General features: G+C 42.0%; 1 protein-coding gene across 3 annotated transcripts in view; it reads left to right on the top strand.

Annotated features, from left to right (window-relative positions):
* Positions 1 to 17,683, top strand: part of MGAT4A (alpha-1,3-mannosyl-glycoprotein 4-beta-N-acetylglucosaminyltransferase A) — a 54,307-nt gene that overhangs the window by 15,796 nt on the left and 20,828 nt on the right. For all 3 annotated transcript variants that reach the window (XM_081003427.1, XM_081003425.1, XM_081003426.1), the window contains 3 exons: positions 8,181 to 8,348; positions 10,042 to 10,182; positions 12,464 to 12,597. In XM_081003427.1, the coding sequence (XP_080859553.1) occupies positions 8,181 to 8,348; positions 10,042 to 10,182; positions 12,464 to 12,597 (443 nt within the window). The remainder of the gene's footprint in view (positions 1 to 8,180; positions 8,349 to 10,041; positions 10,183 to 12,463; positions 12,598 to 17,683) is intronic.

Below are 17,683 nucleotides of genomic sequence, written 5' to 3'. Positions count from 1 at the left end.
AAAAAAGATAATTGCTTAGTGTTAAACTGATACCAAAGTAAATGAACCTCTCTCGGGAGGGTAGTCTGCAGCTGGAGTGCTTCTGTCCTGTAGTCACTTTGCAGGAGTGTTTGGAGAAAAACCTTGAAGGGTCTTAATGTCAGGTGGGTATGTACCATATTTTTTGCTCTATAAGACTCACTTTTTCCCTCCTAAAAAGTAAGGGGAAATGTGTGTGCATCTTATGGAGTGAATGCAGGCTGCGCAGCTATGACAGAAGCCAGAACAGCAAGAGGGATTGCTGCTTTCACTGCGTAGTGATCCCTCTTGCTGTTCTGGCTTCTGAGATTCAGAATATTTTTTTCTTGTTTTTCTCCTCCAAAAACTAGGTGCGTCTTGTGGTCTGGTGCGTCTTATAGAGCGAAAAATACGGTATGCAGTGAGATGGACTTCCATGTACCCAAGTTTCTGAATTATCATATTGAATTGGGCCCATAAATGGCGTGTGAGCCAACGAATGGCTAATTACTGCCCTGATGTGATTATGTTGGGCAGACTTTTAGCCATGTTCTGGTAATTTCCAGACTAGTTTTATAGTCAGTATTTCATTTGGGAGACTACTAGGGTGTAGATCAATGAAGCAAAACTCTTGCTATCCAGGTAGAATTGCAGCCAGGTCTCAGTGTCCTGGGGGTCACAGACAGCTTTCCCCCTCTAGTTATAAAGATGGATCAGTGAGCATCCCCCAGTATTGATCTTTGGGGTAGAGCAACCCCCATGTGAACAGGTTGAACACTAGTTATCTGGACATATGGCCCACCTGTTGACTATATCTTATATGAGTTGAGTTTCTGCTCACTGGCTCTCAGTCAGCCATTTATACTCAGTACAGAAACAAAGGCCAGGATTCAACTAACCCAGCATGCTAGCGAACGTCAGCACAAGGGCTCCCATTAGTGCAATGGGGTTTGCACCCTCTCCTCCTGCACCTGCTCCCAATCATTTCTGGAACGTTAGGAGAACCCCCAGAACAGTGCAACGTGGAGTGGAGGAGGAGGAGAGGGGGAATCATTCTGGCTAGCAAGCAGAAATGTTTACCCTGATGCATAGGAGCCAACTCCTGGGGGCTGAGGTCCCTTCGGAGCGCCCCATAAAATATTTGAGGGGGCTGAGCACCCCAAAGTTGATGGGCATTGCCATTCACATGGTGTGCATGTGCCATGTCTTCTTATTGATTATGCAGAGCAGGGCGTACCTACTCCCCTCCCCCAATATTTTATTCAAATTGGCACCTGATGGAGCAGTCAGAAGAGCATGGCATTGAATTCCTCCCATAGAGGTGACTTTGATATAGCACCTCACATGTGAGGACCATGGGAGCATATGTCACCACTGCTAGGGTCACGTAGAGGCGGTCTCTTAATGATGACTGATCTCTGTACACACATCACTGTGATTCTCATGGTGGTGGGTCCTGGCTGAAGAGTTCTATGCGGCCACCAGCAGCATACCATGCACCAGAGACGGTGTTAGATAAATAAGCTAGGCACCAAATGGCTCCTTAAACCAAGGTTCCTAAGATTCATTCTGATTGTGAAGATAAAATACAATGGCTAGAATACCACAGGATGTGTTGTTAGTGTGTGAAAATAATCAAGATCCAATGATCCCCAGGCATGCACCTCCAGGTGGTGGAGATGTCAGGTGTCATCCTGGTGCCCGGGCCTTTTCACTTGATCGCAAATGGCCAATAGCCAGGTGCAAAATGCTCCTGGCGCCTGGCTAATTTCGAATGCTATGCAGAAATAACTCTTCTGTATGCAGTAGTGGTTTTCTGAACTAGCCCATAGTATTGATGGTGACAATTGGTCCAGCCCCTTTCAGAAACAGGAATCCTGCCAAGGACTATACATCTTCCTTTCTGGAGAGCGGCACTCTTGAATATGTGTTGGATATCAGGCAATAATGGTGCATTTGCTACTGTGGATTCTTTTAGCTTGATACAGAGACCCTCTTTTCTGATGATGTTGTGGAATTACCTAGGCCCAATGAGGGTTCCCCCCCCCCCTTGTATCTTATGTGGGAAGAAGGCAAGAATGGTTGTGGCTGATGAAAATTTGTGTGGGTGTATTTAAATCTGTCTTGGAGAAAAGCTTTGAGGATGGGGAAAAGTTGTGTAATGAAATCCAATGAAGGTGTAGGCAGAGTTACTTTTCTCAGAATGTGAAATGTCAAGCCTCTTCAAATATTTACATTTAATTTCTGAAGTGGATTACACAATAATAACAGAGTTTTATACGCTCTTATGCAATGTCTTGAGACAAAAAAAAAGCTTCTACACTGGCAGTTCCTGAATGCTATATTATGTCTGTTTTTCATGCCCCTGAAAGCTCTTGTGAAAACATTTCACTATACTGTATAAAAATGCTTTTTATATGTGGCCAGTGGGGGCGGGGGGCAGAGAGCAGATCTAATAATAGAGCGAGAAACATTCTAGATTTTTTAAAACTGAAATCTTCTATGGTAACATTTGTTACCCAGGAGATAAGAGAAGATTATTAATACAGCACAAAATTAGTCTGGATTTTGCAGACATGTAAAGAAAGAAGATGAAACAAGGATTGAAGTATTTAGCCCACTTTATGAAATTTCCATTACATGACTGTAAACAATGGCATCTGAAACTTTTCTTTGTAGTGTATGTATTTCCTTGCCCTTTTCTTGTCTGGGGAGTGGCTGTGGTGTTTGGAATAGTATCATTACAAATATTTTTAAAATATGGAAATATTTAAGTGAAGACTGGATATACATCTGTCAAGGATGCTGTAGTTGTATCCTGCACTGCAGCTTTTGCATTGAGCAAGGAGTTAGACTAGATGACATCTGAGGTCCCTTCTGACACTGCAGTTCTAGGATCTGACTTACCACATGTTTAGACTGTCTCTGGGTTTGACTCGTGATAGTCTCTGACCACGGTCACACTTCTTTGGCTAGACTTGTATGCTGTACTGCACAGTGCAAATGTTAAATAAATGTCTGTTGTAAGCTGTAACTGAGCAATGAGTTTTTCCTCTGAGGCCAAATCAGGCAGTACAACCACCAGGGCATTCATATTTAAGGAAAGGAAGTTGTCAGTAGGAAGTATTAAACAAAATGGGAAAAAAAGCTCTTTAAAAAAGGTATTTTATCACTGATAACCAGGCTTTAGGGATAAAAAAAAAAAGGTTAGTGTAACTGAAGAACTGAGGAAGTCATAGGATTTCTGGAATTCTCAACAGAAATAATCTCCTGTCCTCATCCTTGCCAAGGATAACACAATCTTATTTCTGAAGGCCAAAGGCTTATTTAGTCCTGTTGCAAAAGAATGAAAAAATGTGATTCTTTGGCTGCAACTCTACAGTCTAGTGAAGGAGACATAATAAAGCAATTCTAAAGCCAGCAACTGGTACTGTAATGGTAAACCTCAATCAACTGACATTGAGATTGAGCTTTCTAGGCAGTAGCCAGGTTGCAAAAAACCCCACACATCCCTCAAACTAATCTAAAATTGATCTGGTAGGGATTTGGCCCCTAGTTATATTATTTTGTGTTGTGATTAGTGAAGGAAGGAAGAGGGGGGCTGTGTTTATTTATCCTATTTTCCCCCTGCTTTTCAGCCAGCATTGACTTCCCAAGTAGCTAACAATTAAAATCCATACACAGATACAATTACATTATGGGCATAGCATGGACATAGCAGGTTCCCTGGCCCCAGGCAGTTGATGGCGTAGTTCAAGCACTTCCTTCCAGAGCATGGAAGTGAGATTCTGCAGATAAAACTGGTGGGTGGCTGGTGGTAAAGATGCCAACCCGCAAAAGAAGCACTACCAAGTAGATGATTCTAGCATAACTAAAATTTCAGAGTCTGAAAGATAAATAGTTTTGCTTCTGGTTCTGAAAGTTGTGCTGCATGTATTTTTTTTAAATGGAGTTTTTAATGGATTTTTGTTTCTTGATGGCATGCAAATCTGTTTTTCTTTAAAAATTAGCAGTTTATTTCATTTGATGCTGAAGCTAGAGGAATAAGAGGCAAATGAGAAGCAAGAGGAATTGGAGTCCTTGCTATTCAGTGGCCTTGCCACCATATTGTAGGAGCAATATGAAAGTGTGTTTTCCGCTTCAAGAGTCTTGCCTGTTAGAAAGTCAGATACATAAACTAAGCACCAAAATGGCTCCTTAAACCAAGGTTACAGTCACTAGAACGGAATGTCTAGTTGCCATTTTGGGGCAAGATGGCTCTAAAGTCTTATTTTTCAAACGATGGACTGACTGTGGTTGATTCTCAGTTAAACATCTGGCTAGTTCAGATTACAACCTTGAGCTAGGTCAAGAACTCTGAGAACTTAAAGAAGAAAAGTCACTTGATCCAGGGACAGTCCACATAAATATTGTGCTATACCTACCTCTTTTTCTTAATGGTGACTGCTCCTGCTCAGGCTGCACAGAAAAAGCGTTTTGGTTCCTGCAATTTATTCCAATTGAGCAGATAAAATATAACAGATAGTATTCTACAGGTTGTGGTATTATTGTGTGAAAACAGTCAAGATCCAATGATCCCCAGGTGTGCACCTCTAGATGATGGAGATGTTAGGCCCATCCTGGTGCCCAGGCATCTTCACTTGGTCGCAAGTGGTCAATAGTCAGGTGCAAAATGTGTCTGGTGCCTGGCTAATTTCAAGCACTGCCTGTATCATCATCAGCATTATCATTTTATTTGTTTGCCGCCTTTCCATAGTTGAAACTATGCTCAAGGTGCAGCGGCGTAGCGTGAGTTGTCAGCACCCGGGGCAAGGCAAGTAATTTGCGCCCCCTAACCCGGGGCAAGGCAAGTAATTTGCGCCCCCCCCAACCCCTAACCTGCCGATCTGAGTCGAGTTGCTGCTGGCGCTGCCGCCCAAACCACGCCGCTTGCCCGGAGGAGGAGGGGGGCAGAGAGGCGAGGAAAATGCAACATGGCCCAGAAGCTGCAGCAGCAGCAGCGGAGGCGAGGCTGTGAGGAGGGGCTGCCTGGCACGTCCTCCGCGGCCCTGAGAGCCGCTGCCTGCCGGACGCCTTCAGCCCGGGCGCGCGCACAGCTCGTCGGTTCCACGAGACATGGGGCTCTGCTACAGCCTGCGCCCGAGGCTCTTCGGCGACTCCGGAGGCAGCGAGCGCGCCCCCCCAGATGTTGCGCCCGGTGCGGCTGGCCCCCCTGGCACCCCCCACGCTACGCCACTGTCAAGGTGGCTTTCAACATGACAAGATTTACATAGTTACAAATATAACAGAAGTCATAAACAATAAATAAAACATATCAAAAAGTACACAACAAAATAGCTTTTGTAGCTGGAGTCAGTCAACACTCCATTCTCTTTTTTTTATAAGATATTTATTAAAATTTTCAATGTTTTACAAAACACACAAAGAAAAAGAAAAAAAGGAAAAAAAAGAAAATACATAGTAAAAATATAAAAACAATTCTTTCCTTCCATTACTTAACCTTCATTTACTTATTTCCAGGACCTCCTCACACCTTCCTTTTTTGTATTCCAGTTCAATTATTTTGTTCAGCAAATCCCTCCCCTCTTTTAATATCCTAATCATTAATCATAAAAATGTTGTAATTTTAGATTTTTACATATTACATAATAAACCCTTTTTTCATCTTCCCTTGTAACCTTTCAGCTAGAGACCACTTAGTTTCTATCCAGCATCATTCTAACATTCATTAATTTTACAATATTTCTGTAAATAATCTTTAAACTTTTTCCAATCTTCCTCCATCAACTCTTCTCCCTGGTCTCGGATTCTGCCAGTCATTTCCGCCAATTCCATATAGTCCATCACCTTCATCTGCCATTCTTCCAGAGTGGGTAGATCTTGTGTCTTCCAATACTTTGCAATAAGAATTCTTGCTGCTGTTGTAGCATACATAAAGAAAGTTCTGTCCCTCTTTAGCACCAATTGGCCGACTATGCCCAAGAGAAAGGCCTCTGGTTTCTTCAGGAAGGTATATTTAAATACCTTTTTCAATTCATTATATATCATTTCCCAGAAAGTCTTAATCTTTGGGCACGTCCACCAAAGGTGGAAAAAAGTACCTTCATTTTCCTTACATTTCCAACATTTATTATCGGGCACCAGACTTTCTCCCAGGCCAGATGGGAAAGGGCCAGCAAGGCAGGGTGCAGGTCTTCCAGGGCTCACAGTCAAGATGGTCTCATTTAAAACAACACAGATAAAAAATTGACAACTGAGGTTCCACTGTACTTAATTTAGAAGTTGGTTAGGAATAATGGAAGTCATGAATGGTTCCATCAGGCGTTTATCCTACAATGTGTCCACCTGGCAGCTGAGAAGCTAGAGTCACATGCTTCTCCATGGAGCTGGGGGAGAGAAAGCTAGGCAAGAACCTTTATTCTTGATACCCAGGTTTTCTGTGAGCAGGGGATTCCTTGTATGGAGGGAACCTTGGCATGTGAATCCTTATGCACGATCTGGAGTATTGCAATGTATATGCAGGTTTACCACCTGTAAGAACTTGGCTCAAGCACCACCTGAGTGTACAGATTCTTAACCACAGGAATGCCCGTTCTTTCTCCTCTTCGTAAATACATCTAAGCCAAAAGAAGCAGAATATAGGAGGTTCATAAGGTGAAACTAGGGTTCGTGGAACTAATGGGTGCCTTGAACCCTGTTGTTGCCTGTGTCACGAATCAAAACTGAGCTTCATCACTTGTCTTTTGTTTTCTTATACTGAGAGCACAGGTTGGATGTTTGCCCAGAACTTTTAGTGCTACAATGTTAGGTTGCTCCAGCGCTCAACTCCAAATTGCATATAGTATCCCTAGGCTATGATGCTAAGATCAGAACAATATGGGGGCGGGGAGTGGGAAAGCCACTAAGCATTTCTATACGTAATGGGTAGCAGTTGAAATTGTCACTCTGTGGGTGGAAGGAGTATGTCTTTGAAGAGAAAGGGTCCTTCCTTTCAGAGAGACCACCCTTAACCTCTGGGTTTCACACAGTGACAAGAATGCAACCATGCTGAAGTGCCACACTGCATTGTGGGGCACTGCCTAGGTTTTTGCTCCAGACACCAAAGTACTTACACTCTCAGCTCAGTCTTTTAACTACATGGCACAGTCTTAATTGTAGATGTTCTCTAGACTGCAAAGCAGACTTAGAAGATTGCAAGATCCTTGCATCATCTTTCGGGCCCCCTTCCAAATGCCGCTAGGTCTTGGGATTGCAAGATTTCTTCTTGCTACAGGAACCAAAGGTCCTGAGCTCTTTCCTTATCACTGTACTTTTAGGGTCTAGTCAAATGGGCACAGATGCTCTGGAATGTGCCGTTTCCTCTTCCCAAGGAATGATTTTGGCCTTTAATCTTATGTTTTGCTTAAAATGAAGTCCTGTTTGTTGTCATCAGTCACTAGAACTTGCTTTTCCTGACTCTGGCAATGTTGCAGAGCCACGTTTCCAAAGACTCGCTCACTCTCCTCCCATTCATACAAGTTAAAACTGATGACATAAAAACAGTAAAGGTAAAGGTAAAGGGACCCCTGACCATTAGGTCCAGTCGTGACCGACTCTGGGGTTGCGCGCTCATCTCGCTCTATAGGCTGAGGGAGCCGGCGTTTGTCTGCAGACGGCTTCCGGGTCATGTGGCCAGCATGACTAAGCCTCTTCTGGCGAACCAGAGCAACACACGGAAACGCCGTTTACCTTCCCACTGGAGCGGTCCCTATTTATCTACTTGCACTTTGACATGCTTTTGAACTGTTAGGTTGGCAGGAGCAGGGACTGAGCAACGGGAGCTCACCCCATCACGGGGATTCGAACCGCCAACCTTCTGATCGGCAAGTCCTAGGCTCTGTGGTTTAACCCACAGCGCCACCAATAACAGTATACATGAGCATATTCACAAAGACTCAATTTGCAAAATAATATTGTTACGGTGTAATTGTATTTCTTCTTGGTGCTCCTTCCTATAGTGCAGATAAGTCCTTCGGTCTATTTCCACCTGCTAAATTGTATCTGAAGAAATGTTATATTACTAGATTGGAGTCTCTGTGTTATTTCCTTGAACTGAAAACAATTTTTTTTACAGGAGAAGCAGCGTTCACATATGTCATGACAGACTTAAAACAGCGAATAACCTTCATTATTTCCACTTCTAGAAAAGCTGATTGCTTATCAAAGGGAATTTCATGCTTTGAAAGAACGTCTTCGCGTAGCTGAGCACCGAACCCTGCAGCGTTCTTCTGAATTAAATGCCATCTTGGAGCAGTTCAGACGGGCAGTCGCAGAAACAAATGGAAGTAAGGATGCACTGAGCAGTGTTTCAGGTACAGGCTAATTTTCTTGTTTATTATTATTATTTCTTTAAAAATACAAATTAAAGATTGACATGTTTGCCACTTCACTTCTCTCAATCTTTTTCTCCTTGTGCATTTGTAAATATTCATTTGTTGATGAGTTTGTAAATAAATAAAAGGACGCGGGTGGCGCTGTGGGTAAAACCTCAGTGCCTAGGACTTGCCGATCGTATGGTTGGCAGTTCGAATCCCCGCGGCGGGGTGAGCTCCCGTCTTTGGTCCCAGCTCCTGCCCACCTAGCAGTTCGAAAGCACCCCTAAGTGCAAGTAGATAAATAGGTACCACTTTATAGCGGGAAGGTAAACGGCGTTTCCGTGTGCTGGCTCGCCAGAGCAGCTTCATCACGCTGGCCACGTGACCCAGAAGTGTCTTTGGACAGCGCTGGCCCCCGGCCTCTTAAGTGAGATGGGCGCACAACCCTAGAGTCGGACACGACTGGCCCGTACGGGCAGGGGTACCTTTTACCTTGTAAATAAAAACTATCCTGTAGACATAGCAAATATTTCCTTCCTTGCTCTTTCCTTCAAGATTAACTTTGTTCCACCTTTAGAGTGCGTGTGAGAAGGATCCAATTTCTTGCTTTGTACTGAATATTTGAACGTGAAGGAAATACACTATACCTTGCATCTAGAGATTATTACCTGGTTTCTGTAGCTTTGGTGAAGCACCCTGATGTCCAGGCTACGAATACTTAAATAAAATTTCATTTTCCCAGTACAGGAATAAATGTCATTTATTGTAATGTTGGAAGGCACCCCAGGGGTCATCTAGTCCAATTCCCTGCAATTCATGAATCTCAGCTAAAGCATCCATGACAGATGTCAACTGCTTGTCTATATTTGCATTCTTTCTTATTTCCAGCGTCTTGAGATATGAATTGGTTCCATGGAGGATTCTGGATTTGATCTCTGTATAATGTGTGCAGAGAATTCATTCATTTGAGCCAATGGGGGGGGGGGGAGACTTTCTCTTTGCCAGCTCCCTGGTGCCAAACGTCTTGCTTTGGTGACTTCATTATAGATTAATCATTTGTGTTTGGAGGGGGAATACATAAAACCAGATTGGACTCCCTCAGGTGCAAAAACTCATCTAGGCTTTGTTTTCATAATGACAACTGTTTATTAAAACCCATGTAAGTTAATGTAGTAGTGCAATTGGTTAGACTGGAAAACAATTCTACTTTAGTATACTTAGCTTACACAGAACTGCAATTGCCAGCATTCCCCAGGCAGAGGGATTGGTTGTAAAACCACCCTTGGAATTGTAGAAACAGAAATTTCCCTAGAACTCTCAGCACCCTTAACAAACTACAGTTCTCAGGATTCTTAGGGGCTGTTTAAAGTGGTCATACTTTAAATGTACAGGGCATTAGGTGGGGACCTAGGGCTGCATTAGTTTGAAAAAGAGCAACAAGCCCTCTTCATTTGTGTAGCCGACTTTCAAATGTTGCACAGAATGCTGCTTCCATTCCCAGGCAAACCACTATTTTGTGACATTCCATGACTATTGCTTTTATTTTAGAATCTTTTTTTAAAAAAAATATTCTGTTTCATATAAACCTGTGAAATGTGTACAGTTCCTTACACTTTGGGTTAGATACTTGGTTAGGGTCCATTTTGGTCGAATGGCTGCATAGCTATATAATGTATATATTTGTTTTCAGATGAAACGTTAAAACTGCTAAAGGAGTTAACAAGCAGGAAAGCTCTTCAAGTGCCAAATATATATTACCACTTGCCTCATTTATTGAAAAATGAAGGAAGCCTTCGACCTTCAGTGCAGGTTGGCCTTGGAAGAACCGGAGGTAAAACTGACAATATTTCTATGATTGATGCACTTAAAGATGTATACAAACCCTTGTGGCTGTAGCAAAAAGGCTCAGTACACGACTACTCGCAGACAAAAGATATAGGAATCTTACTTCTTTTGTTAGCTGTCTCTTAGAATTCAGGGTGAATCCAAGGTCGAAGAAGCTTGTCTTTAACCTTCTCTTTTATTGTCTCATGCAGATCCCACACTTTTGATGTTAAGGTATAATTAAAAAAACCCCACTAATTTGAAGCAGCATGCCTATTCTTAAATTAAGTTTTTAAAAATAACAATGCATGGGTTTTTCCACATGCTCACAAATTAGTAGGCTGGGGTGGAATTCAGTGTTGTTCTATTACAAGCGTTCCAACTGTGCATGTAATTACAGTTTGCCAGATGGAACGACCCTCCTCCCTTCCCCTCTCCCCGCATGCTCTTCTGGAGGCTCTCCTGACCCCCCAGAGCCAATTGGGGGGCATGGGGAGGAGAAGTGGGGAAGCCCCTTTGCACAAGGGGAAATCCTTGCACAGGGTTCCACTGATGGGCACATTAAGTGAGTCCTGCCCATTGTTTCCATGCTGTGTAGGGACTGTAGAATGTGGAATATAGGGGTAGGTAACTGGGTCTCCTTTAGTTGCTTATTGCTTTTTTTTTTTTTGGCAAGTGTTTAAAGTACACAAAGTAGTTCCAATAAAATATAATCACCTTGGTCCAAGGAGACCAATGTAACTGCTGCTTATTAATTTTTTTGCATGCCCAGTGGGGACTATTATTTATTTTTCTCCTTGCCAACTCCTCTGCAGCCCATCAAGAAATGGTCTCTGACACTCCCGAGTCAATACAATGGTGTTGTACGTAGTAAGGAAAACTAACAGTGCACTTCAGACATTGGCCTGGTTCCCACATGACACTAAACCATGGTTTATAACTTGACCATCTGAACCTGGCCCAGTGTTATAACTATGGTTTGTTAATCACAAACAAACCACACTTGCAAGCCATGGTTCACTGATTGTTTATAAACCATGATGGTAAATGTGTGCTTCTTGTTCTGAAATTGCACCCAGAAAAATTTGTTGTGTGAAGTGACCTGTATAGTATTTCATAAGGCACAGAGGAGTTGTTGTTGAGAAAATGAAGGAAGACTCTTTACGTAAGTAGATCTTTGGCCCCAAGGTAAATGGGTTGTACATTCTCCTTCAGTTTTGATTCTTTCATGTTATGCTACTGAATGCCAGTCCTGCAAAACAGATTAGTAGGACTTAGTCGTGAAGACATCTCCTGAGAAATGTTCGCTATTGAATTATGGGTGTCTGTCTGCAAAACATTATTTTCACATCCGTTGCTCTGCATGGATTGTTAAGTCTGCATTATCTAGTAGCCCAAAGTTTTCATAATCCAACTTCTGTTGGTTGGCTTTTAAATAATAATAATAATAATAATAGAGAGGCTTTGCATTTGTGGATTTAGTACTGTTTGGATTTAACGAGAGGTGTGTGTTTTAATGCATGTCAGGTATGAAAGGCACATGATCAAGCATTATGGTTTATACGTATGGTTTATATGTATGCATGAAAACTCTTTTTAATGGAAAGGGTTTCAGCAGGCAAATGACTTGTATGACTTGTATCATGCACTTGTTGGCAAAAATCCAACTTAAAATCTGTAAAAAGAAAATATGGCAGTTCTGGGACAGCTTCAGACAACCAGCTCAGCACCTCCCCCACCCCCCCAAAAAAAGCTGTGATAGTTTTTCAGTTGTTCTGCAATGGTTTCTTACCACCCATTGACTGAGGAGGCTGCTTGTGTTAATAAAGTTGATGGGGGAAGGGGTTTCAATTACTGTACAGGAACTGAGGAAGAAAAAGTAGGTGATGCTGATTTTGGATTAGTCATAATGGATAGGAGCTATGTAGCTATGAAAAACTCAGAGTAAAGGGAGCCTTTTGGGGGAAAAGTTGTATCTTGCACAATCCAACATTTGAACAAAATTCAGTTTTCCTGACCAAAGAGAGGCTGAAACTTTGGTCTGAGATTTTTATACAAACACACCATCCATAAGAACCCCCCCCCCCCGCCCAAATGTATGCTTCCTGTTTTGAGTATACCTGTAGTATTGAAATTGTTTTTGTTCCTTTACACCGAAAACAAAATCACCCCTTGATTATGCCCTGTTTCACTCTGTTATGTTTTAAAGTATTTTTACACCTTGCATAACAAACCACATTCTTTCCTGTTCAAACCACCCGAGTGAATTGCTCATTGTTGTTTTTCAGTTTCTATAGTAATGGGAATTCCGACTGTAAAGAGAAAAGTAAAATCTTACCTTACAGAAACTCTTCACTCACTGATTGACAAGCTGTCTCCAGAAGAGAAACTAGACTGTGTTATGGTTGTCTTCATAGGAGAGGTAAGCCCAAGGCAGGCTGTTACCATTGTAGCTCTGTTTCTAATTGCAAGAAGCACCAGTGTGTGGGATGTTACTGCTCGTTATGTTATTTGTAAGTTTTGTGTTTCATCTCTTCCTGCTGTATAGTCATATTGAAAATGTTTTGCCTTCTCTGAACATGAAGAGGCTCACTGCGTGTGGAATTATATCTTATTCCACTCTCCTACACTGAGTGGGCTTAACTTCAGTTAAGCAGATCTTTAAAATAGTTCTCATTTAAATACTTTGCTTGCATTTGCATGTGCATTCGTATGGACAGTGAAATAAAACCTGCATTTCTGATGGAAAATGGTGATTTCTGGCTAGCAGCTTGAGCTACGTATGGGTGGTAGTTTTGTTATTCCTGAAAGGTAAAGGGACCCCTGACCATTAGGTCCAGTCGTGACCGACTCTGAGGTTGTGGCGCTCATCTTGCTTTATTGGCCGAGGGAGCTGGTGTACAGCTTCTGGGTCATGTGGCCAGCATGACTAAGCCGCTTCTGGCGAACCAGAGCAGCGCACGGAAACGCCATTTACCTTCCCGCCGGAGCGGTACCTATTTATCTGCTTGCACTTTGATGTGCTTTCGAACTGCTAGGTTGGCAGGAGCAGGGTCCGAGCAACGGGAGCTCACCCCGTCACAGGGATTCGAACCGCCGACCTTCTGATCAGCAAGTCCTAGGCTCTGTGGTTTAACCCACAGCGCCACCCGCGTCCCGTTATTCCTGTAGTAGGATACAATTGTGATGCTATCAGCTACTAAAGGCACTTAACAAAGGAAACAGACTTATGCCACAACTACAGTGATGTTCTGCAAACAAACAAACAAACAAACAAGACAGAGCTTGCCTGTAATTGTGATATGAGAAGAAACATCTTCCTTCAGTTTCTATCTGGTGCAAGCATGCAATGGCAAGAAGGTAGTCTTCGAGGTGTTGTGGGCACTGCCACCCTGCCTCAGTTTTTAAAACCAGCACCAGAACAGCAGTGTGAACTCTTACTACTCCACAGCCCAGGAGTATTGCTAGGTCCTGATCCTGGATATGAAAGTTAAGCGGCTGTGCTTTAATTAGTGATAAGTGGCCCAAGCCCATGCTTTGTAACAATCCAGAACAATTGAGGATTAGACATTAAGATGAAGATTTTTAAAATTATGCAATCCACTTTCATGATGCTTTTTTACTAAGACCGGCCAAATATATGCTTTTGACCTAAAGACCTTGCTGTCTAAATTTTGATAGAAGGGGAGAGAAAGGGAAAGAAAAATGTATTAATAAGGAATGGACATGAGTATGCAATTATATGTATAGTCTTGTTTATTAAATTTGTATACTGCCCTTCATCTGAAGGCACTGCTGATCTGGGTTCTGGTGTTGCCCAGATCTCCTGATTTCATCTTAGGCAAAAAGCACCTGTTAAATCTGTGCTCATTCAACCTATAATGGGGCATTTTGCTTTCTCTTTCTTGTTTAACTGAAAGAGAATAAATACACTGTGTGCATTAATACATGACTGTTAAATTGCCTAATTAACTGGATAGGTACTAACACAAAATGAGTTTGCGCGGCTGTAACAAATTTAAGATTGATTGAGAACGGTCAGGAAACTGACATTTCTGGAGGCTAATCCGTTAGAATACAAAATATCATCCAAATAGTTCTTCAGTACTCTGTCCCCACATATGTTTCAAAGAAGTTAAGTGACTCTCCAGAGTCCAGACATTTGATTTTACAATTATCAAATCACATTTAGTCAATGTTATTTTTCTAGAAAAAGAGGTGCTGGAATTCCCCATGTGTGCCTTTCTTTGTTCTTTTATAATGGCAATGGGGCCCATCTGAAAAGTGCTGGAACGGAGTTCCGGCGAGTTCCGGCTGAAGAAAAAGCCCTTCAATTAGTTCAAATAAATCCCTAAAGGTGTAACTCTACTCTCAATCTTTCAACATTAATTTATTTTTTAATTTCTGCCTGAATATTAAGTAAAAAACTGGTCTTTCTAATTGGAACGATTTTCAAACACCTCTCTAGGTATTGTGTATTTACCCTCCAACCCTTTGTCATCGGGTAGTTAGCTTTCCAATACATTTTACACTTGGATTGGAGGTTAAGCAATAAACAGTGAGATAGTCAGAACAAACGTGGCATATGGTAATTTAGAGAGAGTAAATAACTGCCCAAACCTAGGCTGTGATCTGCCACTTTTTGGAGTAACGATTTTTTCAGTTGCCTATTGCAGGTTAAAGTGAAAAGCGGCCGGGGGAGGGGGGGGATGTGGTGGGAGAGCAGAGAAAAGGAGCAAACTGAGCTGTGGAAATCCCATACAAAACCAGGATGTTTTTGTTATCAACCAACATAAGGACATAGGAAGCTTCCTTATACAGTGGTACCTCGGTTTACAAACTTTTCTGTTCCGGAAGTCCGTTCTTAAACCAAAACCATTCTTAAACCAAGGCGCGCTTTCCCTAATGAGGCCTCCCACCGCCGGTGCCCTTCCACCGTTCAGCTTCTGTTCGTAGACCAAGATAAAGTTCACAAACTGGGACACTACTTCCGGTTTTGCGGAGTTCTTAAACCGAATAGTTCATAAACAGGGCTGTACTTAAACCACTGTACTGATTCAGACCTTTGGTCCATCTGGCATACTTTGTTTAAATCAGTGTTCCCCAAACCTAGGTCTCCAGCTGTTTTCAGACTACAGTTCCCATCATCCCTGACCACTGGTCTTGCTGGCTAGAGATGATGGGAGTTGTAGTCCAAAACAGCTAGAAACACTGGTTTAAATTGACTACTAGGAGCTCTGCAGGGTTTCAGACAGGAGCCCTTTCCAGCCCTACCTCAAGATCCCAGGGATAGAACCTGGAATCTTTACAACTGAAAATATACTCTTTATGCTGAAATACCTTTAACAGCAGCCAGAAGAATTTTAGACAAACTGTAGAAGCCTGCCAGTCCTCTGTACATTTTTTAAAAGTTATATAAATTTGTAACGGTGAGGCTTGAAAGAGATTGCTTAAGCTAAGTTCATTAGAAATATGAATGTGCTCCTTTATAAGACAGTTTGAGCTGTACAAAATGAGCATTGTGGAGTATCTCCTGTCCCCAGAAAATTTTTTGGGAACATATACTGTACCTTGTTTGCTAACCAAGGCAGCCAGCTCTGCAAATATATGGTTAAGACTGTTTGCCATGACTCTACATATTGCTTATTTAACTGCAGAAGCTACTGTTGGCATTGAGCCTGGAGCAGCAATAGAGTTAGTCTGGAAGTTATATAAACCTGTATTTGATGTAGTACACTTCTGTGTTGCATGTAAAGGAGGAATTATTGTACGAAGTTTTTTTTTTAAGGAAAAACAGTCATTCTAAACGGTGCACCAATTTCTAATTTGGAGCATGTATTTTCCTCGAACTGTACTTCCATCATGGAGATATTGCAGGTTCTCAGTACTCAGACCTCTACAGTTCTTTTACCCAAGGAAATTCCATTTAGCCCCCTAGATACCACGTTTTTGCTGTTACAACTGATGTAATACAATTGATTTTATAGATCTATGAACCAGGGCATCCAATGCAGGAACTGGGAAGACCACACAGCTTCCAAAGAGAGCTTGGTACACAAAACATTGTGAAACCAGAGGATAACTCATGGGCTCTGTGCATGGTAGAAAAACAAGTGAGAAATACAGGAGAGGCTTTGTGAGTCAGTTTCCCACTGCATTTCCTTTAGCACCACACTTCAGAGATGAGAGCACTTGCAAGGTAGATGTGTATTGTAGACAAGTGAGATATTTCTGATTATTCATTTTAGCACTTTGCTTGTGTCTGTAAAAATTAAGCTTTTAGTAGTTTATAGTTTTAGATATGATCAGTCAAGGGGAAAAACTCTTGGCTGGTATGTATTGAACCACATTTTGTTTTCCAATGCCTTGTTGGAACTTTCGTGCAGGATGGAAGGAAGTGCAGGTCAGTTTGTTGAAGTTAGCACAAGAAGAGCAGGGAATGTTCTGTATTTGTTGCTTTTCTTAGGCTGCCTTCAGAGGTAGATTATTCCAGGGTGGTGGTTTGTTGGCACTGAGACACTCAGAGTAAGCAAAAGTGATGCCTTTTTATTAGAATGGTGTGTTAGACTGCAAGGTAAGGTAAAGGTCGCTTCACAGTGCAAATATGTTAATACATACTGCCTTTAAAGTTATAAAACAATCTAAATATACAACATGAAAAACCCTACAGATTGCATGTAGGGCAAATGTATCAAAAACAACCATGGTGGCTTAAGCAGTGTACGGTAGTTTAGCAACCATTTGAGCTACGTGCTTTTCTAATGGATTTGGAGAGATTTTTCTGTACCCTTGGGGTAAATTCAGATTTGAGATTTATATAGAGCAGGATAAAAGCCTCTTCATTCCCCAGATCCGTTCATAAACTAATTTTTGTGTGTCTGCCAAGACGTGATGACACAAATGTACATATCCATTGTTTCTGTAAGTGGGAGAAGCAACCTGGGGAAGGTGGAAAAGGGGACAGGAGTGAGACTTCGGTTCCAAGGAGTTTCTGTGAGCCATTGGTTCGAGTCCTACCTTCCAGAGCAGGAGAAAACAAGCTTGCTCCATCTTCCATGTGACAGCCCTTGAGATATTTGAAGATGGCTATCATATCTCCTCTCAGTCTCCTCTTTTCCAGGCTAAACATACCCAGCTCCTTCAACCGTTCCTCATAGGACTTGGCTTCTAGACCCTTGATCATCCTAGTTTTAAATTACTGTTTTTCTCAACAACATACATAGAAGCAGGGACTGGAACCTTTCCCTATCCCTTATGTTTTTTATTTAGCCATAGAGAGCATTGCTTTAAAGATACATGTGTCATTCACAGTTGATACATGGCCATGGTTATTATACCACCACATAGGTTCTGTTTTCACTAAAGACCGTAACACTGGGATTTGCTTAACTTGAAGTGAATGTAGTAAATTAATAAACACAATTTTCTGAATTGAATTAAAAATTGTGCTGGCCAGTGTGCGAGATTGAAATCAATCCTTTGCTATTCTGTGTTTGAATGGACACATT

The sequence above is a fragment of the Podarcis pityusensis genome (genome assembly GCF_964106645.2).
Source record: "Podarcis pityusensis genome assembly, chromosome: 4".
In the NCBI taxonomy this organism is placed as follows: Eukaryota; Metazoa; Chordata; class Lepidosauria; order Squamata; family Lacertidae; genus Podarcis; species Podarcis pityusensis.
Note: the sequence above shows the minus strand (reverse complement) of the source record. Positions and strands in the feature narration are given on the sequence as shown.